The sequence below is a fragment of the Tenrec ecaudatus genome, chromosome 1 (genome assembly GCF_050624435.1).
Source record: "Tenrec ecaudatus isolate mTenEca1 chromosome 1, mTenEca1.hap1, whole genome shotgun sequence".
In the NCBI taxonomy this organism is placed as follows: domain Eukaryota; kingdom Metazoa; phylum Chordata; class Mammalia; order Afrosoricida; family Tenrecidae; genus Tenrec; species Tenrec ecaudatus.
The window spans coordinates 235445938-235472512 of record NC_134530.1 but is presented as its reverse complement, the minus strand read 5'-3'; the positions used below and the strand labels follow the sequence as shown (position 1 = coordinate 235472512).

The 26575-nt window shown below is 40.2% G+C and overlaps 1 protein-coding gene across 1 annotated transcript in view; it reads right to left on the bottom strand.

Moving 5' to 3' along the window:
* Positions 1-26575, bottom strand: part of KCNK2 (potassium two pore domain channel subfamily K member 2) — a 140916-nt gene that overhangs the window by 36147 nt on the left and 78194 nt on the right. The window contains exons 4-5 of the mRNA XM_075540574.1: positions 22417-22577; positions 19342-19528 (exon numbers count right to left, since the gene is read on the bottom strand). Coding sequence (XP_075396689.1) covers positions 19342-19528; positions 22417-22577 — 348 coding nt within the window. The remainder of the gene's footprint in view (positions 1-19341; positions 19529-22416; positions 22578-26575) is intronic.

The window sequence follows — 26575 nt, the reverse complement described above, 5'->3', positions numbered from 1 at the left end:
CTCCCTGACACCCTGCCTTAAGGGCATGTCCAGTTGCCTACAGACAGGCTTTGGGTCTCCACTCCGCACTCCCCTTCATTCACAATGATGTGATTTATAGGTGATGAAGTCTTATTTGTTACTGACAATATGCATAGAAAAATCTAAAGGCTGAAGAAGAAGAAATAACAAAGAGATAAAATGGGAAAGCACCACTTGTAGTGTGGTGGCTTGTGTGTTGCTATCATGCTGGAAACTCTGACACTGGTCTTTCAAATGCCAGAAGGGTCATCGAAAGTAAACAGGTTTCAGTGGAGCTTCCAGACTAAGGAACTCCAAACTCCAAAGACAGACTCAGGTACAAAGAAGGAATAACTGCCCATTTTGGAGGAAAGAGACTCTGGAAACCTCACGCACATCATGGAAACATTGGCTGATACTGAAGGCCTACTGAATGGAAGCAGAATATTGTCAGAGCTCATGCCAGAGGGTGGGGCCCTGTGGTAAGAAGGCCCTCAGAATGCGATTGAGGAGGAGCTGCTTTGTCAAAGTAGAGCTGACAATGGAGACACGAATGGAGTAAAGCCTGTGAGAGCAAAGCCTTCAGAAGCTTCATTTGCTGATGGGGCACAACTCAACATGAGAAGAGACAGCTACAAAAGTCTAATAACCAGACTTGGTTAGATGACGTAGTGATCCAGGAATTAGAAGTTGTCAATAATGAAGTGGAGACCTAGAGATCAATATCCTAGGCATTAGTGAGTTGAAATGGACTGGTGTTGACTATTTTGAATCAGAAAATCATGTTGTTTACTATGCCAGGAATGACACAATGACACAATGTTGCAGTCATTGTCAAAAAGGACATTCAATGTCTGTCTTGAAGTACAGTGCTGTCCAGGGTAGGGTTATATCTATGGAGTCCAAACAATATAATTATTTTTCAAATTCATCCACCATCCATGAAAACTAGTGATGAAGAAATTGAAGAATTCTATCAATGACTGCAATTGGAAATTGACCAAACATGCAATCAAGATGATAATTATTGGTCATTGGAATGCAGAAGCTGGGAACAAGGAAGAATGAGTGCGAGCTGGAAATTACGGTTTTGATGACATAAACTATTTGGAGAGCACATGATAGAATTGGTAAAACCAATGACTAGTTTATATCAAATACCTTCTGTCAACAATCCAAACAGCAACTATACACAAGGGCTTCTCCAGATGGAATAAACAAAAGTCAAATTAATCACGTCTATGAGAAGAAATGCTAGAGAAGTTCAATAACAGCATCTGAAACCAGAGCAGAGGCTGACTGTGGAACTGACTGTCAACTGCTCGTATAGAAGTTCAGGTTGAAGCTAACAGAAATGAAAATAAGTCCACTAGAACCAAAATAATATCTTCAGTTTATCCCAACTGCATTTGAGAACATCTTGAGAACAGGTCTGATGCCTTGAACACTAATAATATGGGACTTGGGCTGTGAGAGGACATCACAAACAACACTCGTGAAGAAAGCAAATGGTCATAAAAAAGACAAGAAGGTAAGAAAAGATTAAAGTGGATGTGAAGAGACTGAAATTTCTCTTAATCATAAAGTAGCTAAAGCAAATGGAAGCCATGAGGAAGTCAAAGATCTAAAGAGAAAATTGCAAATGGCAGCTTGTGAAGACAGAGTCAAATATTATAAGAAAATGTGCAAAGACTTAGAGTTAGAAAACCAAAGAGGAAGAACACAGTCAGCAGATCTTAAACTGAAAGAACTCAAGAAAAAAACCCAGACTCAAGTTGCAGTATTGAAAGATTATATGGGCAAAATATTGAATGATTCAGGAATCATCAGATGAAGGGCAAAATGCACTACCAAAAAGAAATCATAGAGATCCCACAATTCCAAGAGGTAGAATATGAACAAGAACCAATGGTATTGAACGAAGTTCAAGATGCATTGAAAGGATTAGCCAAAAACCAGGCTCCAGAAATTGACGGGATGCCAATTTAAATGTTTCAACAACTGAGCGAAGCACTGGAAACATTTGTGTCTGCCAGGAAATTTGAAAGACAGCTACTTAGCCAACTGATTGGGAAAGATCCCTATCTGTACCCACTCCAAAGAAAGATGAACCAGCAAAATGTTCAAGTTATAGAACAGTTTGATTAGTATCATGTGCAAGTAAGATATTGTTGAAGATTATCCACAGTAGGTGCAACAGTACATTGACTGGGAACTGCCAGAAGTTCGGGATGGATTCAGAAGTGAATGTGGAACAACAGATATCATTTCTCATCAGATAGACCATGGTTGAAAGCACAGGATAACAGGAAGAGGTTTGTTTTCATTTTATTAAATATGCAAATACATTCAAAACTGTGAATAACAAACGATGGACAGCCTTAAGAAGAATAAGAATTCCTAAACACTGCATTGCGTTCCCACAGAACTTATATGTGGATCAAAAGGTGACTGTGTGAACAAGGGAATACTACATGGTCTAAAATCAGGACAGGTGTGTCGGGTGGTATCCCTTCACCATTCTTATTCAATCTCTATGCAGAGCAAACAATCAGAGAAGTTGGCTCATATGAAAAAGATTATGGCATCGGGATTAGAGGAAGACATATTAACCATCTACGATATGCAGATGATACAACCTTGCATGCTGAAAGTGAGAAGGAGTTAAAGTTGCTGATCAAGGTCGAGAATTGAAACCAGAATGGATTACAACTCAGGCAAAGAAAACGCAAAACAACTGGACCAATAGGTAATGTGGTGCCACATGGAGATCATTGGAGCTCTTTTAATCTAATGCACTTAGATTAAAATGAATGTGTGTAATGACAAATACAAAAAGTATTTCCTAATCCAAAACTAACAACTCTTTTAAGGAAGTTATCCTAATATCCAGGTATTTTAATTTGAAAATTGTTCTTGAATCAATTCATAATTCTTAAATGTCAGAATAGAATCTGAGACTCGCTTGACAATCTCCTTGTTTACCTTTATTTGTCCCACATTGTTGGACTGCTGGCATTTTATCTCGAGTGGAAATTGAAAATGGAAAGCATGTTTTCGTTTCACTTGGGCTCAGGATCCACTAATACTTGTGGGTTGAACGTCTTACCCACATATAGAGCTTTTAGTGATTAAGCTAATTTACTTTTCAAGCTGTGACATCCTGTTTATAAGCAAGAGGACTTACAAAGAGTCGTCCAGAGCATGAACTTATGCGTTAAGTGAGTCTCAATGATTTGGATGAAGATTTTCTGGTTTAGAAAGGGAAAGTACTCGGGGAAAAATGCCATTTTGGTTTTCATTGCAATGGAAACATTTGAAAATGGAATTTGCCAGTGAGCCTCTCATATAAGAGGCTTCCACGCACCGTTCTTAAGTCAGTTCTCTCAATCTGTAGCGCTGCGTTCCCAGGGACCAAGTCTTACCCATCACAAGACACGCAGAGCTCCAATGATCCTTCTCAGAAAGTTTCTTTACAATACCGTCTGTGGTAAAACATCTTTACCATGATTTGGAAAAAATAATGCTACTCACGTTTTAAACTGTATTCTTAGAGTTGTTTTTCCCCAAAAGATAGCTGGATTTGTGCCTATTTATGTTATTTGTCTATCTACATTACATAGAAAAATGCATTCTTTTCACTCTGACCCTTTAATATATGAAAATGTCATTCAGAGTAACTGAGTTTAACTTGCTATTTATTAATTGATAATCTGATACATGGATTGAATTTTGGTGAACTGTGGGAAACAGAAAGATTTCTCCCATGTCTCCCCCAAATATATGCTAGACTTAGAACACTGCTAGCGACTAATGAGAAATGATTGTCATGTTACCTCGCTGAAGACAGTCAGTTGGCAGACCACTTATAGGCCCCACTCCCTGCTGTTAAGGACAATGGGCTACTCCTCCCTAAAGGTTTAAGACCATTAGCTTGGCTCCTGTAGGTGGGGTTTACACCCTACTGAGAATGGTTTCTATAGAGATCCAGAGAACAGGTCAAACCTGCTCAGTGACATCCAAAGTTAGGCTGCCATCCTGAATCTAGGATCCACCCACCTTGTCACATGTATATCCCCAATCCCTCCTCCTCCTATTGCGTGTATATCCCTAGATTGTCCCCGTCTCATTGCTGTATAACCTATAGTGCGACCCCTTCCGGTGATGTGTATCTTTACCTGTAATTAGTGGATTTCCTGGTTATTAAGATTCCAGAGTAATTTCTCGGTCCTACAGCGATTTTGTATGTACTACCTACCCTTGTCTTCATATCATGACTTAATTTCTCTCTTTCTCTCTCTCTCTCTGACACTAGAGACACTGTCTTCCACTCTCACTACAGGGTTTCTTATTGACCTGGTAGGAATCGGCACCCCCACTGCACTTATCCTTTGTTGCCACTGAAAATAGGCCCACAAATCCTTTCCATTTTAAGAACTTTCCAGATAATCATTATAGGAGACCAGGCAGATGAAAATAAAATAGCAAATAGAGGTGGAGAGACCAAGGTTTCAGGAATCTTATAAATGTACACTGGACATGAGAGCGTGGGAGGTAGGGGAAGGTAGGAGGTCTCGGCCAACACAGGGACAAGGGAACAGTGAGAGGTTCAAAACCAGAGGAGGGAGGGGAGGGGAGGACTGGTAGGGAGTGACCAAGGACAAGGTAACTGAGAGGAATTACTGAAACCAGAATGAAGGCTGAACATGCTAGTGGGACGGGAGGAAAGCATACGGAAATTGAGGAAAGGAGTAGGAGGCAAAGTGCATACAGAGAAGCCTAAATACAGACATGTACATATGTAAATATATTTATGATTATGGGGGCAATAGATTTATATGCATATATTTATAGGTTCAGTTGTAGGGTAGCAGATGGACATTGGGCCTCCTCACGCATACTCCCCCAATACAACAGCACCTCGCCCTGCTAAATGGTCATTGCATGATACCCACCTACCCGACATGATAATTGAAGACAGACGTGTGTATAAGCAAACATGGTGAAGAAAGCTGATGGTATCCAGCTATCAAAAAGATATAGCGTTTGGGGTCTTAAAGGCTTGAAGGCAAACAAGCGGCCATCTAGCTCAGAAGCAAAAAAGCCCACAGAGAAGAAGTACACAGCCTAAACGAATAAAAGGTGTTGAATGGACCATGTAGCCAACACCAAGGAACAAAAACAATCATTGTGTGATCACCTTCCTCACATAAACGCTGAAGACGAAAGTGTGCATAAGCAAGTGTGGTGAAGAAGGCTGATGGTGCCCGGCTACTGAGAGATATAGCGTCTGGGGACTTAAAGGCTTGAAAGCAAACAAGCGACCATCTAGCCCAGAAGCAACAAAGCCTACACGGAAGCAGCACACCAACATGGGTTATCGTGAAGGGCAGAGGAGACCAGGTCTCAAAAAACAAAGGCGGGGTGGTGGTGGGAATCACATCACCGTGAATGATGGGGAGTGCGTGATGGGGACTCAATGCCCATCTGTAGACAGCTGGACATCCCTTCCAGAGGGGTAGTGGGGAGGAGATGAGTCACTCAGGGTTCAGTATAGCAACAATGAAACTCAAAACCTTCCTCTGGCTCCTGAACACTTCCTTCCCTCCCAGTTATGACCCCAATTCTACCTTGTGGACCTGGTTATACCAGAGGATGCACAGTGGTGCAGTAGGGATCTGGAAACACAGGGAATCTAGGATGGACGAACCCCTCAACACCAGCGGTGGGAGTGGCGACACCAAGAGGGAAGGGGGTGTAGAAAGGGAGAACTGACCTTGGAGATCTATGTGTAACCTCCTCTCTGGGAGATGGGCAATGGGAAGGTAGGTGAGTGAGGGGAGACTCCGGGCAGTGTAAGATAAGATAAAATAATTATTTATAAACTATTAAGAGACAAGGGGGGAGTGGGGAGGGCGAAGAAGGGGAACAAAAAAGGAAACTGAGCTGATTCCAGGACCCCAAGTGGAAGGAGAATTTTGAGAATGACGAGTGCAACGAATGTATAAGGGTGCTTTGCTCAACTGATGTATGTATGGATGGTGATAAGAGTTGTATGAGCCCCAATTAAAAGATCTATCAATAAAAAAAAGTAAGTGTAATCATCCTCACTCTTTCTTTTACGCAAAGTGATCACCTCTTTTAGAGATTTTGTCTCTCTTGGGTCCTCAAAGAAAATCAGCGAGCTTAATCCAAGCTAGCAGAAGAAACTGCTAAAAACGATGTTCAGAAACTAGTCCATCTGGCATTGTTGCCAGCGTTTCATTCTTTCCTCGAATGGGCTTCCTACATGTTTTTGCTAGACATGATCCCTTTATGTGGCAGCAAATGAAAGAACTTTCTTATCTGATCCCCAAAAGTCCTTCCTAGAGGTGGGGTGGGGGAAAGCCGTCACAACAGCTATGTGGCCAATGGCAGGCAGCTTACTCACATTTTGGAAGATTCTTTTCCTCTGGCCCTGGTGGTCCTACATCACCTGATCTCATTTTGTTGCTCCTGGGAGGTACCCAGAGTTGGAGGTTGGAGTTCCCCTAGAGGCGTGTTGATTGACGAAGGCTTGGTGTTTTAACATTTAGAATAATAATAAAATCAGCCTCTATAAGCCCTGTGAAGCACAGTTTTAAGTGACACAAAGGGAGTTACCACGAGTCAAAATCAACTTGATGGGAACTGGAGAGCATGGTAGTCACCTAACAGGCGATGAGAACTGAAAATAACAAGGGGTTCTGATAATCAATTTTCTTGCCTAGAAATCATAGAGGTCTGAAGACCCAAACACTCTCTATCTATCATGACTCATGGGACTCCTACTTAGGGGTTCTCTGACTGTAAATCTTTATGGGAGCAGACAGCTTCATCTTCCTCCTGAAGAGTGGGTGGTGGGTTTAAACCCCTTACCTTTGGGTTAGCAGCTCAACAACATCAGTCTCTGTAGATGCAAGACAAGTGCTCACTCCAATAGTAGCCTCACCACCTAGCTTTGTTCCTCACTAGCAGCGGGCCCTCTGATCTAAGATCTTCAGTGGATGTTGCTCCTGAATGCCCCAACTGCAGTTCAACGTTTACTCTGCAGGTGTTCTAGACTATTCCTTAACTGCACACATCTTCTCTGGTGTTCTATAATAACTTGAGCACTATAGACCATAGGTAGGGACATGTAGTTTTGTTCTGAAAAGTGTGTGTTTTAAAAAAAAATATTTTATTAGGGACTCATACAACGCTTATCACAATCCATCAATTAAATAAAGCACTCCTGTACATTCTTTGCCCTAATCATTTTCAAAGCATTTGCTCTCCACTTAAGCCCTTTGCATGAAGTCCTCTTTTTCCCCCTCCCTCCCTGCTCTCCTCTCCCTCATGAGCCCTTGATAATTTATAAATTATTATTTTGTCATATCTTGCCCTATCTGGCGTCTCCCTTCACCCCCTTTTCTGTTGTCCGTCTTTCCAACCCACTCACCCTCCACCCTCCCAGTATCGCCGCTCACACCCCTGGTCCTGAAGGTATCATCTACCCTGGATTCCCTGTGCCTCCAGCTCCTATCTGCACCAGTGTACAGCCTCTGCTCTATTCAGACTTGTAAGGTAGAATTCGGATCATGGCTGTATTCTTCATCGGTGCTACATTGCACCCTGACTGACTCATCTCCTCCTCTAGACCTCTCTGGGAGGGCATCTCCATTGGCCGACAAATGGGCTTTGGGTCTCCACTCTGCACTTCTCCCTTCATAACACTCCTAAGGGCCAATGAACGATCCTTGAACTGACTACAAGCTTTTCTGTCTTGATGTGTTTTGTTTTGTTCTTTGTCAGTGGTTTGTTGTTGTTGTTTTGTTGTATACTGTTGCTTTGTTTTCCTCTATCTTGTTTCTGTGCATGTTATTATCTCCACAGGTCTGTCTAAATAAGATAGGCTGGATGAACAATCTGGAGGAAAAACAACGGCAGCGACAGTTCTGGGGGAGTTTGGGATAGGGAGAGGTGGGAGGTAAGGAAGTGGTGTTAACTAACCCAGGGACACGGGAACAACATGGGATCCAAATTGGTGGTGAGGGGAGAGTGGCAGGCCTGGTATGGAATGATCAAGGGTAAGGTAATGTAACGAAGAGGGATAGCTATAACTCAGGAGGGGACGGAGCATGCTAGTGGGGCAGGAGGAAAGTCTAGGGAAATAGAGGAAAGAGCTAGGAGGCAAAGGGTACTTATAGAGGTCTAGACAAAGACATGTACATGCATATATATATATATATATATATATATATATGGATAGGGAAATAGATCTACGTGCCTATATTTATAGGTTTAGTATTAAGGTGGCAGAAGGACCTTGGGCCTCTACTCAAGAACTCCCTCAATGCATGAATACTTTCTTCTATTAAATTGGCACTCTATGATGCTCACCCTCCCGAAACAACCACTGAAGCCAAACTGGGTGAACAAGCAAATGTGGTGAAGAAAGCTGATGGTGTCCGGTTATCAAAAGAGTCAGCGTCTGGGGTCTTAAAGGCTTGAAGATAAACAAACGGCCATCTAGCTCAGAAGCAACAAAGCCCACATGGAAGAACACACCAGCCTGTGTGATCACGTGGTTTCAAAGGGATCAGTTATCAGGCATCAAAGAACAAAAAATCATATCATTGGGTGCACACCTCCACGATACGATTTCTGAGGACAAATGGGTGCATAAGCAATTGTGGCAAAGAAAGCTGGTGGTGCCCGGCTATCAAAAGATATAGTGTCTGGGGTCTTAAAGGCTTGAACGTGAACAAGCGGCCATCTAGCTCAGAAGCAACGAAGCCCCATGGGAGAAGCACACCAGCCTGTGCGATCACGAGATGTTAAAGGGACCACATATAAGGCATCATTAAAAAAAAAAATCTTACCATAGTAAAAATTGTGTTCTTTACAGTGGTCTATAACCATTTTCATTTAGTTCACAAATATTGATTTCTACTCCTCTTGACTTGGCTCTTTGGACCTTACTAATTTTAAACATCCTGTCCGATGTAAAAGGGAACAATCCTTAGCTGGTGCTTTACTTTATTTTTCTTTTGTTGCAGTCACTTAGCTGACAGAGGTGCTATCTCAGTGCAAGAACTGAGAGGTTCTTCCAGTGATGCTGTAAACCTTATTTTCCTTTTTCCAAATGGAAGTAATCATTTCAGCATTAAACGAATGTCCACCCAGTTTCTCGCATATGTTGTTGTTGTTGTTAGGTGTCATTGAGTTGGTGCCGACCCACAGTAGCACGATGCACAGCAGAACCAAACCTGCCCAGGCCTGCGCCATCCTCATCCTTGTTCTCAGGCTCCAGCTGATGATTGCAGCCATGGTCAGTTCACTGGGGACCTTCATCTCTTGCTGCTCCTCTACTTTCCCAAATGTGCAGGCAGGTTAAAATGAAGCAAAGCACAACTACCAGGGTTATAGTTCATATATGTGTTTATCCTACATGACATGTGTTTAAACATGCTTCTGTGGTCAGTGGATGTCTGCAGACAAGTACTCTCAGCACTACACATGTACTAGTTGTCTTGAAAGGGCCTTCAACATCCCCCTCCAAAAAAAAATAAATAATAAAAAGTTCAAATAAAAGCTTCCAAGGGGATCTACTGGTCCAGTTAAATACAAGGCACAGAGGTCAGTTTAGGAAGTCATGGAGGCTGTTTAGGAGACTACAAAGGGCTAATTGTGATAGATTTTGTTGAAGGACACAGGAGGACCACATGGGCTTATATAAAAGTTTCAAGATAATTAGAAACGGTAAAAGCAAGAAAAGACCATAAAAGTTGCATTGATTTATTTCTTCCTGACCATCACATCAGTGCACCTCCCATTGTCTGAGAGTTGAAAAGGCTTTCCTAGGAGAATGTCAATGGGAAAACTTACTCCACCCATCCTACAAACCTGATCTTGCCTCTTCAGACTCCTTTGGTTCACTAAACTTACAGAAAATTGAAAAAGAACAGGGCTTGAGTCTCTCAAGGGAGCCGGGTTGACATGATATGAATCAAACTATGGAGAATTCCTCAGAGAAGGATTACATGGATGGAAACACCGCCTTCGAAAGTACATTGATCTAGATGGCAGATTTTTTTAAAAGAATACCTTCATATTTTTATATTTTTGTTTAACAAAATCTTCTATGATTTTACAGCAATTTGTTTTGAAATTCCCTAGCACATGCAATGAGTCAAAATATAAAACCAAAAATTATCATGGAAATTTCTTGCCTTTGAACCTATATTTTGCTATTAAAGAAATAGTAACTTCCAGGTACTTTAATTAGGAAACTGTCATTGAACAAACAGTCTCATTGTCAAAGAAAGATTAAAATCCATAGTACATAAGATCCACACAATTATTACCCCTACAAATTACTTAAAAATTCAAAATAGAGCACTGTAGAGCTCTTTTCAGTAGTTATACAGTAAGACTCTGGTTAAGAACAAATATTTGCCTTAAAGACAAATCCTCCTTGCCATTTAGTATTATGTAACCTTACCCTCACTCTGAAAGGACGCTATCAATTCCTACGGGCAATAAATTCTTCATCATTAAGGTCATTTGCTTCATATGCAGCATTTAAAATGCTGAAAAGGCTTAGTCGCTCCTAACCCAGCGGTTCTCAACCTGTGGGTTGTGACCCCTTTAGAGATGGAACGACCCTTTCACAGGTGTTGCGTGATTCATAACAGTAGCAAAACTACAGTGATGAAGTAGCAATGAAAATAATTATATCGTTGGGGGTCACCACAGCATGAGGAACTGTATGAAAGGGCCATGGTGTTAGGAAGGTTGAGAACCACTGCCCTAACCTATAGTCACAGACAACTCGTACGTTACAACTGATAGTTACTATACAGGACAAAGTAGACTGGCCACAAAGGCTATGGAAGGACGGGTGTTTATGGAGCAGACTTTCTCTCTTGGAACGGCTAGTGCGTTCATACCACCAAACTTAGGGTAGCATCCCAGTGCTCAACCACTGCCCAACCAGGGCTTCTTTCTGCACTAAAGTAAGGCTACTTAGAAACCATACAGACAAGTTCCAAAGTGATATACCTTCAAATTCTTACAGATGTTCTTAGGAGTGGACTTTGTTTGCAACCTGTGGACTGCCTACAATACAACTGGGCTACACATTGGGCTGCTAACCCCAATGTCAGCAGTTAGAAACCCCAGCAGTTCTGTGGAGGAGAGATGAGGGTTGGAACTCCAGGACAGAAGTACAGTCTTAGAAACCCACAGCGGCAGTTCTACCCTGGCCTAGAGGACCCTAGGAATCCACCACTCCACGACAGTGGGGTGGGGTCACTATTAATCACAACTATTAATCACAGAGTGTTTATACCCTTATTTTTCCCAACACGGTTTTCAAATGACTTTTTATTTCCATCCTTGATCCTGGAAGTTAACTATATTCTTGCATTGTTAAGAGTCACTAAGATTCTGGAAGTGTTTCGGTGAAATTCCACTTGATTAATACACTTTTTTTATGAGTTCTTGGAGAGACAATGACAAAATCCAGAGGTGACCCAAGGCCCTTAATCTTTCCTATATTACAAAATAAGGGAAACAATTACCCCAAAGAGAAAATTATCTCATGATTAAATATTGTTCCAGAGTTCCCGGGATCGCTGAGGAATGCAGAGTTAACATGCTGAAATGCTAACAGGAAGGTTGGAGACTTGAGTGTACCCATAGGTGCTCATCAAAAGGCCTGGGGATCTAATTCTGAATGACAACAACAACAAAATGAAACAGACAGCCACGGAAAACCCTTTAGAGCACAATTCTCCTATGACACCATGGCTTGGTCGTGAATATTGGTTGGTATAATGGCAACTGCTCTTTAGGCCCCATAAGTGTTAAGCACAGTATTTAACATACACTAAAAGAGGGTTTTAAGAAATTCATGGGGACATTTCATTATCTCCTACCTCCATTTTTCCATGCACTTTTTCAAGCCTCCTCCTATGTGTGCACTAAGGGACCTGTTAGACAGTGGTTAAGCGTTTGACTAAGAGATGGGCAACTTGAACCCAGCAGGAGAAAGATCTGGTAATCTGCTTTCCTAAAAATGTACATCCCAGGGGGCAGATCTACTCTGTCCTATGGTGTTGTTGTGAGTTGGAATGGACTCAATGACAGTGGGTCAGTGGGCATGTGATCACCAAACAGCTAAATAAATTAAGGATGGATATAATACTACCTCATTACCAATTTCACAAACACTCCTTTTTCGGTGAAAACCACTGATGGGGTAGTCGTGGTGGTTCTCTAGTAGACTTCACTCCTCTAGAGTTATTTTCTGTTATTTTGAATTCGGGTAAATTTTTTCTCAGTCATCACCCCCATAATAGCAGTTTTAATAAATGGCCTCTGACATAGTGCTCAAAGTCTTAGGCAATATCAAGAATCATTTTCTAGATGGTCTTTACTAGAACAAATTGTGTTGAACATAAAGTGAATTTCCCGGTTTATAAGCACAGATTTCTATGTACTCATGATAGAATCAATCCTGTTCAATCAAACAAGCTTGGGGCACTTCACTGGATGAGTCATTTTTCCAAACTTAAGGGAACACTGTGGTTTTGTTATTAAAATTGCATTTCTATTGATGATATTTAAGATATAATTCCAAGAAAACTTAATTTTCAGTGTGATGTACAGATGCTTTTTTTCTTGGCCAAGTCAAACAATATTATGTTAACTGAATATGATGCTACGAAAAATCAGTAAAAAAAAAATCGGTGATGGTAAAGAGGAATTTTATCTGTGAAAGTCCCAAATTACATATTATAAAGAGGGTGTATCAGGCACTGAGCCTAAAACATGATTTACCCAATAAGCAATAACTACCGGTAAAGTGAAAGAAATGTAATTATTTATCCAGATAGACTAAATTTCATAGTGAAAATTCCAAGAATGTCTATTTGGCTGTCTGAATAAATTTAAATTCCTATGGAAAATATGTTTTCATAATATTAATCATGAGGATGTCTCTGAACATCTATATTTGGGGTACATTTTTAAAAATTATTAGAAACTTCGGTAACCTGAGGACAATGTTCCATGGAACCATATATTGTCAAGTCTTTTTCACATTCACCTTACCTCCCATGGACGAACCTGTTTAATGACTTAAGGGAAAGTCGTGGTTTTGTTATTAAAATTGCATTTCTATTGAAGATATGATTTTTTTAAGATATGGCATTTTTAAGGGCCTGCAAAGCAGCCAAGCCATGCGTCTTATGGTTTTCCTTTGGTGCACTAACCAAAGCAGTCATAGTACGGGAGCCACTGGGTGGAAAATAAAGATTTTTTAACTTGTGCGAAACAAAGGAATTATTTGATGCTTCTCTAATCTTGAGGAATCACCAAATGATCTTTCATTTTCACTGTCATGGACCTAGAAGACCAGTGGTAAAACCAAGCCTGTGAGAGTCCAGCTTTTACACATCTTCCTATAGCTCATAGTACTGCTTACATTTTAAGGAGAAAGGGTCCCTCTATATGAGAAGAATGGTTTAACGACTTACCATCCTGTACTTCTCATTAAATAGAGACTAAAATCACAAACATTTAAACAAATAAACAAGAACATCAAGAATCAACAGTTGTCTCGTATACATTGCCATTAATTGCATAAATTTGACTACAAATCATTAATATAAATTGAGCTGCCAGTGAGTTGATGCTGACTTCACGTGGGCAGAAGAGAACTGTGCTCTATGGGGTTTTACATGGCCCAGCTTTAGAAGTAAATACCCAGAAGGAGGAGTCTCTGGGTGAACTTGAACTTTCAAGCCTTTGGCTTGCAGCAGAGCCTGTAAACCATTTGAATTGCACAGGAATTCCACCTTATATTACGTCTACTTGATCAACGTTATCGATCATCGTTGGTTGCGTGTAATGGATTCAGACTCATAGAGACCCTTGATGTGCAGAGTAGGGAAGATGCCACAGAATTGTCAAGGCTGTGATCTTTCCAAAGCAGAACAGCTCAGTGGGGAACCCCTCACACAGAGCTGTCTTCTGAAGTGTCTCTGGGTGAGTGAATGGCCAAACTTTGATCCAGCAGTTCAACGTGTACTCCACTGTGCAGCCCAGGGACGCCCATGTCACGGGCATGGATGAAAATCAAGTCAATGACAATTTTGCTCAATAGTTTCCTTTCTTCTTCCTTTTAAAGAAGGTGTTGCTCTGCAAGCATGGCTCCTCCTCTTACTAAAACCTAAAACCAAACCAAAGCACTATGACTGAATCAATTCCAACCCCTAGTGACTGTGGTAGTTACATAATATGGTGTCAATTTGAGAGGATTATTATTGAAGGGGTGGAGTCTAGTCTGTCAATTGGATCATAGACAATGAAGTCTCTGTGTGGGCATGACTTTCTCCTGAGAATTTTGGGAAATATGGTTTTTCCTCCTTAGAGGCAGGAGAGACTCTCTGCGAGACATTGCAGCTGACAACACACATGGAACTACATTAGTGCCCTGAGCTGGAGAAGCCACCTGGATTTACCCTGATGCAGCCAGAACCCTGGGCCTGTAGAAGCCACATGGAGACTCCTGGCAGAACTGAGATGCTAACAACGCCATTGAACCCAGAAGATTTCCATCCCACTGCCCTGTGATCTTCCTGCATTCGGCATCATTGAATGTGTTTCGTGAATTGGAAGAGGACTTTATAGATTGGTATCAGACATATGGGCTAAAATTGGACTTGTGGACTTGATCTGGATTGGGCTGGGATGTTTCCTCAATATGTAACTGCTCTTGTATATAAACCTCTTTCTCGTTCACATACGAGTCTCTGAGTTTGTTTCTCTAGTCTACCCAGACTTAGACAGCAACCTTATAGGTCAGAGTAGAACTATTCCTTTGCGCTTCCAGGCTGTAAATCTTTATGGGACCCAAAAGCCCCTTCTTTCACCTGCAGATCACCTGCTGGGTTCAAACAGTTGCCCTTGAGATTAGCAGCTCAATATGTATGCCACCACAACTCTTATTAAAAACAAAAGACAAAACAAAAAACTCACTGCCATTGAGTCATTCCAACTTGTGTTTCTCCTGAGCAGTGACTGACTTGAATGTTATTCCAACTACTGACTAGAATGTTATTTGCTCAGTGTGCAGCCTACCATGTTAGCAAACCAAAACCCACTGCCTTTGAGTCAATTCCAACTCCTTGTAACCCTGTAGGAGAGTGTACACTGGCCCTGTGGGTTTCGGAGACTGGAAGTTGTTAGGGTGTAGGAAGCTTCTCTTTTCCCCCGAGTGGCTAGTGGTTTCAAACTGCTTACCCCATAGGATGAACAGCCCAATGCATAACTGCTATGCTACCAGAGCTCCTCATTATGACGTCCCAGGTTGGGTTTAGCACTTGAACCTTGAGGACTAGTGAAAGGATGAAATGGGCAATCAGGAAAAAAAAAAGGCAGAGGGGAGGAGTAGGTGTCTCTCACTAAGGTAGCCAATCAGCTAGCAAGATATGCCAGTTGCATAGAGGTGAATATAAAAGTAAAATTTCCTAAGAGAGCTCTTCCCGGGGTAAAAACACTGTCGAATCCCCATGGTCAGTCACATTAACAGAGGAACTTGAAGAGTGTGTCTATTTGTCTGGGACAGAGGCCTCCTCAAAATGTCTTTAAGTCAACATTACCAGCAGTAAAAACATTTTGTGTACACAAACCTAGATTTATTTTATTTATGAAGTAGAACTTAATTATGCTCTAATATGTTGTGCTATGAACATTGTGACCCATAAAAAGGAAAGAGTACTTTACTTCTGGGTCACAAGGCACACAGAATCAAAGGCTGATTTGAGTTCTCTATTGAACTTTACGAGGCAATTATTTTCCAAGATCCTCTTAAATTTCTGTGTTTCCACAGAACCTTGCAAAGGGGACACATTTCCTGCCAACCCTGTGCTACATCTGCCACCTCATCCACATTCTCTCTCCAAAAAGACTTCACGGACACAAGCACCTGGCAATGAAAGACTACGGTACTCGGACTGAGGTTCTAAAGTTTAATGAGGACCAGAACAGGCCCCCCAATGCACAGACAGGGGACACAGAGATGAGTCAACACAACTACTGTCGAAGAGCCTCATCTCTAAGGTGCTTCTCAGCACTTGTTTATTATTCATATCAAATTCCGATACACATCATCATCAAGGGACATGTCTCACATTTTTGTTATTCTCTAAAATAAAAGTAAAATTAATGAATCTAAAAAGGAGAACATTATAATAAAAATTCTCACACTAGGTTGCTTACTAGATTACACTTAATGCCATACAAAACATCCCTGGGTGTTGTAAACGATCAACCAGCTTGACTGCTAACTAAGGTTGGAGGTTTGTGTGTAGACAGAGGGACTCCACAAACGGCCTGGTGACCACCTTTGGAAAACCCTGGGGATGCAGTTCTGCTCTGATACACTTGGGATTGCCAGCAGCTGGAGTCTACAGTGTCTTTCTGTACTCTATGCCCCTAGGGTGCTGGACCCTGTGTCTCTTCCAGGATTCCCACAAAGACACAGATTTTCTCATTGAATTTCTCTTGTGGACCAGCATGGATGGCTTCTAATAGATACAATCTAGATGGTATTATCTTGATCTCTGAAAGTAAATTTAAAATAAAATAAAATTTTTCTTGTTTATGGTGATAATAGATACAATGCTGTTTTAGGATTCCATCCATTTTTTATTTAGCCAGTCTCAGATCATGTGGGTGATGAGAAAGTGGGGTGACAAACTGCCTATTGTTGGAAATAATACATTCAATGTGAGGCTGTTTGCCTAAAATGAAAAGAATTGCTGCCTAAGACCTATATATTCCATAAAGTAGATACAATAGAACTTGTTAATTACATTTATAAGGCAGTAAAGCTCTCCTTAGAAAAGAACATGGTTAGAAGTAAAACCATGCTTGGTAAAGTACTTGGTGAGACATAAAAGTAGAAAGCCCTCAATGAGATGGATTGACACAGTGGTGGAAACATTGGCTTCAACCATTGTGAGCAGGACACAGGGCAGGGAGGTATGACATTCTCCTGTACATAAGGCCATCTATGAGTCAGAATAACAAGACAATTTAAGACCAAAGTGCCACAAGTACACTTTTGCTAAGCCTCACTGTGGCTACTTTCTCTTATTAGCTAACTTTTCCCTTCTATTTATACTAATCATATATCTTAAATAAGAAGTAGAAAATGAGTGTGACATGACTGAAGTTTGTTTTCTTATATTGTAGTTACTAATACCTGAAATTCATCCAGCCATATGCACTGCTATCTAACATAAAAGTCTCCACAAAGTGATACATCCAAAGTTTTTTGTGTGATACGCAGGGGTACTTTTTACCAAGAGGAAATCTTTGCCCATGAACATGTCCCAATCTACAAGGATAGAAATCTAAAGTGTTTGCCAAGTTAAAACAGAATTAAGAAGTTAATAGCCAGAGATGAACTATTAGGGTTCTCTAAACTCTTAAGGAACCATATAACTTATTTTCTTTTCTGAAAATAGTTGTCAGAAATTTGGGTCAGGTAAAACAGTAAATATTTGGAATGTGTGAAACTCTCATAAAACTAAATTTTGCTGGTGCATTTATTCTAAAGCATTTGGTACCACAATCCTACTATCAAGTCTAAGGAGGCACAAAGGGGTTGAGCTCATCTGCTGTGGCGGTTAGATTTCATGTCAACTTGAACCTGTGTGAAAGTGTACATGTAGAGTCCAACTTACCAATCAGGTTACAGCTAGACGATGCCTCCTTAGGGTAATGACCTTTTTATAAGACACTGGGAACTTCTCCTCCCTGTTGCCCTTTGCCTTCCTCCTCATAGGGATTCCATCTGCCTCCAGAGGCTGCCCCATGTGGACCATCGATGTGGAAAGTTGTCAGCACCCTGCCATGTTTCCACCAGCCTTGGATCCATGTGACTGCAGCCATTGGCCTGTGATCTCCCTGTCTCCTGTTTCACCTTTCTGTCAACAGCTTGTAGCTGAGTCTGAAGAGGGCTCTGGTTAGCAGTAGACTCTTGGACTTGAGTTGGACTGGGCTGGGGCTCCTTTTTGATATAAAGTTCTTTCTTATACATAGATGAGTGTCAAGGTTTTGTTTTTCTAGACAATCCAGCCTATCATACCTGCTTACCTGAAGCCTAGAGATGTGAAGGCATCTAGCTATTCCACAGAATCTGCTTCCCTTTAAAGTACAGCATGCGCGCACACACACACACACACACACACACACACACACACACACACACAATATATGAGGCAATTCTACTGTATACCACACAGAGTCACCATAAGTCAGAACTGACTGTATATTAACTAATATATTTAGCATTTTAGTTTTTCTAATACATCTTATTTTTTAAGAGTGATTCAAGTTTTATGGAATTAGTCAAAATGATGTGTGATGGACCATTATCATACTTGCCTGCACTAAATTATTGTAATTTATTTAAAATCATAGTTGTAGTCATACTTCAAAGATATTTCCAGTTAGGTTCCTTACCACTGCAATATGGAGTACATCACAATGAAACAACTCATGCTAATTCTTACATTATACTGTCGACTATTAAGTTTGTTGTAGCATTATGAAAAGATTTGATATGCTGACAGAATTACCCATCTGTATCCCAGAGACACCAAGTGAGTACATATTGTTGAGGAAAAAGGCACTGATAGATTTTCTTGATGCAAGAGGCCACAAGTCTTCCACAGCTGAAAAGTGTAATAGAGAGCACAACAACACAAGGTATGCCTGCACAACAGAAAACAGCTGGATAATATGGAGGAGCCTCGAGAAGTTCATGGAAAAAATTGAATGAAAATATATCGGAAGTTTTCTCAAGAATTTTTAAAACACCCTCATATAACTGTAAACGAAAGTGCTAAGAGATTCTATAAGAAAACAAAATACATTAAGAAGCAAAACATGAACGTTAGAAAGTTTTAGGTACTTTAGACATGGTAAAACAATACAGTTCTCAGAACTTTAAATTAACTGAAGCAAATACTATAGATGATTGACTCTTTTAAGCAGTATGTTTTGAAGTCTACAGTTGTTTTTAAAACTAAGGGTCTAAGCAGAAATAGCAACAGAAAGAGTAGGTCAAGAGGTAGCTAATTGATTTCTGAAATTTGAGTGGGAATTCAAAATCCTAAACAAAGAAGAATTTAAGTTTCTTTCATAGAACAAAATATATTGCTCAATTGCTCTGCCACTGTATCATGTTCCAAACTCAAGTGAAAAACAATCCATCCGCAGAGGATTAGGCGGGCAGGGCCAGTGCTGGGAAAACCTTACCTGCAACATAGTCCCCAAACCCAATGGTTGTTAAAGTGATGACCACAAAGTAGATGGCATCCAGGGCACTCCAACCTTCTATGTGCTTGAAGATGATGGCAGGCAAAGCAACAAACAGCACACAGCCAAACAGTATGAATATGATTGTTGAGATGATACGAATCTTGGTCTGACTAACATTCCACTTCTAGAGAGAGAGAAAGAGAGAGAGATTCATTGATTATTCATGTGTCTCCAGAGCTAACCTATAAACCGTGATCACCAAATTAGCAAGTGAGTTTATTTACTTTTGTTTATTTTATTCCCTTTTAACTTAAAATTTAATTATCTTTATTGAACAAAAACAAATGGATACAATATGATTTTCTCAAAACAATCCATGACTACAGTGTTGCAACACTACCCACAATAGCCTTAAAATCTGCAAAATACCTTAAAAAGTAAACTACATTTGTTCTGAGAATATGCTTGCTGACTTCTATAACCATAATTTGTTTACTTTAACTGCTTTTGAAGGACTTCCATTCTACAGACAGGCAATGAACTGTGGGCAAAAACAATCTTGGAATATTTGAAAATAGGTCAAAATGAACCAAAGACTCGGTATTGACTATTGATAGTTGATAAACTTATACATCTCATGAAGCTGATCGTTCTATGATCTTTTTATGTCAACTGAGTTGATTAGAAGCACAACATTAGCAGATTTAAGCCACACAATTTGATTCCCACATGAGCCAAATATATTTTCTCTGTGTTTTATAGCCTTAAATCGCACAGCCAACAAAGCGAGCTATCTGTTACGTAGGCAATGGTATAATTTGAGCAGCCCTAACCTGCAGCTCTCATCAGACTATTCATCATTCCCTACCTCCTTTACTAATCAGGAATCTCCATGCTATGAAGCATGAGGTGAAGTCTGAATATATTTCAAACTCTTTGAGTTAAGTGTCTCAGGGGAGTGCAGATGGGTCATGCGATAGGATCCTCATCTAAAGACAAGAAGTTCAATTCCAACTAGAGGCACCGCAGAAGAAAAGACCGGTGATCTTCCTCTGAAACACCAGACACTGGACGCCCTGTGGCGCACAGGTCTACTCTGGTACAAACAGGCTCAGTTGTGTTGGAATCAATCTGAAGCTATCGTCACTGTGTTTCTTTGAGTCAATTCTGGCTTGTCGCAGGGACCCTCGAGGACAAAGTAGAACTATCCCATCACATTAGTGATCCTGTGCTTTCATTTCTAATCACCATATCAAAATCTCTGTATTTTAGAACTTCAATATTTTGGAGGGGATGAAGGCCTCTGAAAGTAATAGATTGGAAAACAAAATAAAAGTTCCTCTGGTCCACCAACATTACCACATAGGACAGAGTTCAAGGAGCACAGGTTGTTAAAATCATAGAATAATGCTTGCTTCCAAAGGTGGAGTCATGTTCACTGGAGTGGAACCTCAAGAACATGGCGTTGCCTATTATGAATACCCTCCGCAAGCAGCAGCCACTCAAAATGCGCTCAATGAGTGACAGAACAATCCCGAGTTGCCAAGTTCATGCCACTAACCTGCCCTCTCAACCAACACAAATGCAAGCCACTTTACATATCTAAGGGAAGTATAATAGCCACCAACAACAAACATGACAACAAAACAAACCGACCTCCTATTCTAAAATAAGCATGCTGCATATCACTCTAGAGCAAAAATATTTGAGAGTTAACTTTCTACACAACTCTTTATTTTGAATTTGGTGAAGATTGTTCATGCACACATTCACACACATTTTGTTTCATCTCATTGACTGTGATTTCTACAATGAAACATCATTTATTCCGCTTCTTCTGAATGTGCCCAGTTTCCATTCCCAACTTCTTTCCTAATCCTCTTGAACTTTGTCTTTAAGTAAATGCTACATTTTTATTTCAAATGGCTGATTACTCTAAAGTATGTTTATCTCCCTAGTGGTATTGCTCCTCTTATAGATCTTTCGATTGCTTGGTTGAAAACTGACCCATGAGTGTGAGGGATTTCTAGATGACAATGGTCACTAAGGGCATAGTTTCAGGAATTTCTCCAGCTGTCCAAGGAGCCTGCTCTATTTTTTTTTTTAAGATTTTGAGTATCATTGAACATTATCTTTGATCTCAAATCTGAAACATAAATAATGTTTAAGACAAGTCTTGGATTCAAATTGAAGACGTTATACTCAACAATCTTATTTAATCAGTACAGTTAAATGGGTGATATTTTGATGAATTTATGTGAAAAAAGATAACAATGAAAAATAAAAGAAAAATAAAACATATTTGTAATAGCGATGATAGTAGTAAGTCATTTATAATCTGATCCTGTAACATAATCCTTTTTCCTCTAAAATTTTCTTCAACAACACAAGCTTCCAAACCACAAAAAACTGTGATAAAAGAGCTTCCTTTAATTTATTTTGCTATGAAATATACAAATATGAACATCTTCATTTATATAATGCTTAGCTCTCCTTGATTACAACCTTATCAATTAATTTTTATCATTGACATTACAGAATTGAATTATTTGATCACTTGTAATTTGCTGCATGTTATACCCTTTCCACATGGGCGATACATATACACAATGCCTCAAATAAAATCAAGGCCGCAAAGCAATTTTCTAAATAATGAAGTCTTGCCAGTCTTTATAGCTTTATAAGTATGCTAGACATGAACATATATTACCTCTCACCCTCAGAGGAAATGTCTCAGTCAGGGCCATTATTCAGCTTTTATAAGGGATAAAAAGAAAGGCTAAAGGCAAAGTTCACGTAATAGAAAATACCGAGTAGACAATATAGTTAGAATTTAAGCTTAGGGAAGTCAGATTTCTTCACTTTTTGTACGTTTTTGTGGCATATTCTAAGGCATTGCTATGTTGATTGAGACAAAAATAATTTTAGTAGAGTGAGCTAACTATAATTAGAAGTCAATATAAATTACTATAAAACTCAAGAAACGAATCCTTAACATAAGGTGATACAGATATTTTATTATATATAAATTAAATTAATAAGCATATGAAATTAAAAGTCTATCATACTTACAATAAATGTATCTTCTACTTTTGCAATTCCTTTTCCAAATATGGTCCCCAGTTGATCTCCGACTCCGGCCAACAAAAAACCAAAGAGAGGAATTCCCAGTAAGGCATAGATGATACAGAATATTTTCCCCCCTTCGGTACGTGGTGAGATGTTTCCAAATCCTAATACAAAACAAAACAAAAAGCAACTGAGCATAAATGATCACCTCAGACTTGATTAAGAAACTCAAAATTGTTACATTAATTAAAAATTTTTTGATATGTACCACATAGACTTTTAATGTACTTTGATATACTAAGCAAAAGTTTCAGTAATACACAGGCTATAGGCAATGTCCCAAGGATTCTTAGATAAAATCATGAAAATTGAGGAATTAATATAGGCAGTACAGTTAATATCTTCATAAATACACTCTAACTCTCTATATTCATAATTCTATCAATATAGAGGTGATTTTTTAATTTTAAAGCTTTTATTGATACTTATTGTCATTTATTGAGAAAAGTGGTCTTTTTATTAGAATTCAAACATCCTCAAATTAAAGAGACTAATTTTTAAAAATCATTTTATTGGGGGCTCTTATACCATCAATTGCTTCAAGCACATTTGTATATATGTTGCCATCATCATTTCCAAAACATTTTCTACTTGAGCCCTTGGTCTAAGCTCCTCTTTTTTTCACCTCCCTCCCCAACCCTCATGAATCCTTGATCAATTACATATTGTTATTATCATTTCGTATCTTACACTGTCCATTGAAAGAGACTAAATTTTATTCCAAACCCAAACACTCCCATCCAGTGCATTCTGACTCTTAGCAGCCCCACGTAGTTTCCTAGACAGTACCGCTTACCGGCGCAGACAGCCTCTTCTTTCTCAGCGGAGTGGCTGATGGGTGTGACCTGCCAACTTTACAGTTCACAGCCCCATGCTTAACTTTAGTCAAGTAATTAACAACAACAAAAAGCAATTGTGTCCACCTACTGATAATTACGTACTAATTATCAAGAATTTTAACTTTTTTCTTTTTGTTCTTAGAGTCCATTGAGTTGATAACAGAAACATCACCAGCTGTTCTATGGGAGAAGATGGTGTGGTCCAATTCTGTAAAATTGCAGCCTTGAAAACTTTATGAGGAAGTTATTTTCTGTCTTCTAGGGTCCCTATTTAGGCACTGACTTAACGGTAATGGGCTTATGACAGTAGAATATGTCACCACTGTGTCACATTTAATCATTGTGCCACTAGGACTCCTTCCAAAAAATGCCAAATTCACTACCAGTGAATCAGTTCCAATTCACAACAACCCTGTAAGACAGGGTAGATCTTCCCTATGGGTTTCTGAGACTGGACTATTCACAGGATATAAAGCTTCACCTTTCTCTCTCAGAGCGCTGTGCTTTGAACTGGAGCGTGATGGTTTGCAGGCCACCGTGTAGCCGTCACACCGCCAGAGCTCCCACATCCCTACTAGAATGGCTGCGCTCCAAAACCCAGACACCACCCTACGCTGGTGAGAATGTGGGAAACCAGGAGCGCTCATTCACTGCTAGAGGGCCCACAAAGTGGCACAGCACTCTAGAAGGCAGTCTGGTAGTTTCTCATGGCTAAGTATGGGTTTACTCTATGATCAAGCTGGGCTCCTCGTATTTACCCAAATGAGGGAAAAGAGTGTATATTCACAGAAAAACCTGCGTATGAAACTTTTTAACAGTTTTATTAATAAATGCCCCAAATTAAAAACGACCAAGTTTTCCTCAAGAGGCGGCCAGATAAACAGATGGTGGTGTAGCCATATAATGGAGTATTTCCCACAATAAAAAAGAACAGAGCTATCAAGCTACAAACACATGTGGAAGGATGTTAACAACCTATTGCTACCCGAAGGCAGCTCCTCTGAAAAGGCTACCTCCACACTGTGTGAGTCCAGCAAGAGGGCGTTCTGAAAGGGTAAGACTGGACCAGCAGCTGCTACGACTGAGGAGGCTGGGCGTGGGGGGGGGGAGGACGGATATGTGGGATACGGGCATTTCAAGGCACTGAAAATCTTCTTAATGACACTTTATGGTTGTCACGCATGTTACGGAATTGTGGAAACATATGCCGGTAAAACACCAGAATACATCTTAATGTAGACCGTGGACTTTACTTAATAAGCTATGTATGCATTCACTGTAATAAATGCACAACCCAAATGCAGAAGTGTGAGACGTTAATGAAAGGGGAAACGGTGCAGGGAAGAGAGGCACATGGGAACTTTTGTATGGTTTCACAATGTCTCTATAAACCAAACTGCTTTAAGAAATAATCTATTAACAAATAAGAAACAAACCTTAAGGACTGAAATTATTCTATAATCATTCCTGAATCTACCATTCACTAGATAAGTGACTTTGCGCAATTCATTTCCTTGTGAATATGCTGTCATTATTGCCAGGTTCATCCAATCAGAAGACCACAGTGTCATACTACAGGAACTGTCTTAGCATGGTTCTGTATCATGGTATGTGCTCAACATATGTTTGGTGCAAAAATAATTAGCATAATTACTGTTTGTAGTAACAATAGCAGAATAAAGATTACAGGATCAGTGCATTGAGCCCTATCAACATGCAGTTTCATCATCAGAGAAATGAGGCCAAGGTTCCTCTTTGCTCTGCACTATATTTGGCAGTGTTCTGGTAAGTTGTGGGCGTCATTCTGTTTAAGGAAAGTCAGCAGAGGAATCGAGGAAGGCACCCTTTCCAATCGGGAAAATGGGAATCCCAAGGATTTGAGACATTTGTTCTGAAGAAGAGAGAACTACGAATGGCGAGAGGCACATGAAATGATTGCAACTAGCTGAATGATTAAGACATGGAATAAAGAACAGACTTACTTTGCTTGAAGGCAGAGGAACAGTAATGATGCAAGCTATAGCAAATGAACCCATGCCAAAATAACTACGGCCAGAAGCAGGTGGCGAAGAGCAGTAGGCAGGGGCCAGGTAATCGCCTATCGTGCTTAAAATGTTGGGCCTGTGCATGTTCTAAGATTCCTTGCAATGCAAATATGATATGATTCAATATGCATATAATACTTGACCATAGGTTATAGTTACTCACTCATATATTCAAGTATTTGTTGTGCTTTTACTGTTACCCAGGTGCTATGCTGAGCAAGAAGGAGTCCTGGTAGTGTTGTGGGCTAAGTATTCGGTATACGTATACCTCAAGGATAATAATTCAAGCCTTCTATCTGCTCCACAGGCGAAAGTTAAGGCTGTCTGTTCCCAGAGAGACATTACAGACTTGGTAACATTATATAAGGTGTCTATGAGTCAAAACCAACTGATGAAACAGATTGAATGCTAAGCACTGGTGAAGCATCTGTGAAGCAGGCAGATCTGACCCATGCTCTCCGAGCTTCCAGTGCAGTGAGGAACTCAGTCATATGCACACAGCACAAAGAACAAGGTGTGCTTGGGACATGCACAATTTGGACAGGTGACAGGCCAAATAGGGATTCGTCAAGGGAAAGGGACTGTAGAGTCATGGCTGTCAAGTTTTGGAGGACAAGAGTGAAACCGAGAGCATCCCAGTGGAATGGAGAGGAGTGTATGCGAGCATGGTCACTGATAGACAAGGGAAAGGCAGCTGAGGCGGCACAGAAGAACTCACATCCATGCTAGAGAACTAGGGCCGTGCTGTGGGCTGAGATGCTGCAAGCTAGGAATACAGGGTCCCATTTGCCATTTTGAAAGTCAATTCTGGCTACAGAGAAGAGGTGTGTACAGGGAGTCCAAAAGGAAGAAAGAAGGACCAGGGATGATGCCCAGGTTCTGACAAGGGCAATGGATAGGTCTCGACAGTATTTTCTCTCATTTTAGTTAAATGCTTTTTCGCTCTAGGACAGCGGCTCTCAACCTTCCTCATGCCGCAGCCCTTTAATACAGTTCCTCATGAGGTGGTGACCTCCAAACATAAAATTATTTTCATTGCTACTTCATCATTGTAATTGTGATACTGTTATGAATTGTCATGTAAATATATGATATGAAGGATGTATTTTCATTGTTACAAATTGAACATAATTAAAGTATAGTGATTCATCACAAAACAATATGTCATTATATAGTATGAAATATTTATTTCTAATGACAAATAAATGAAATTTTGTC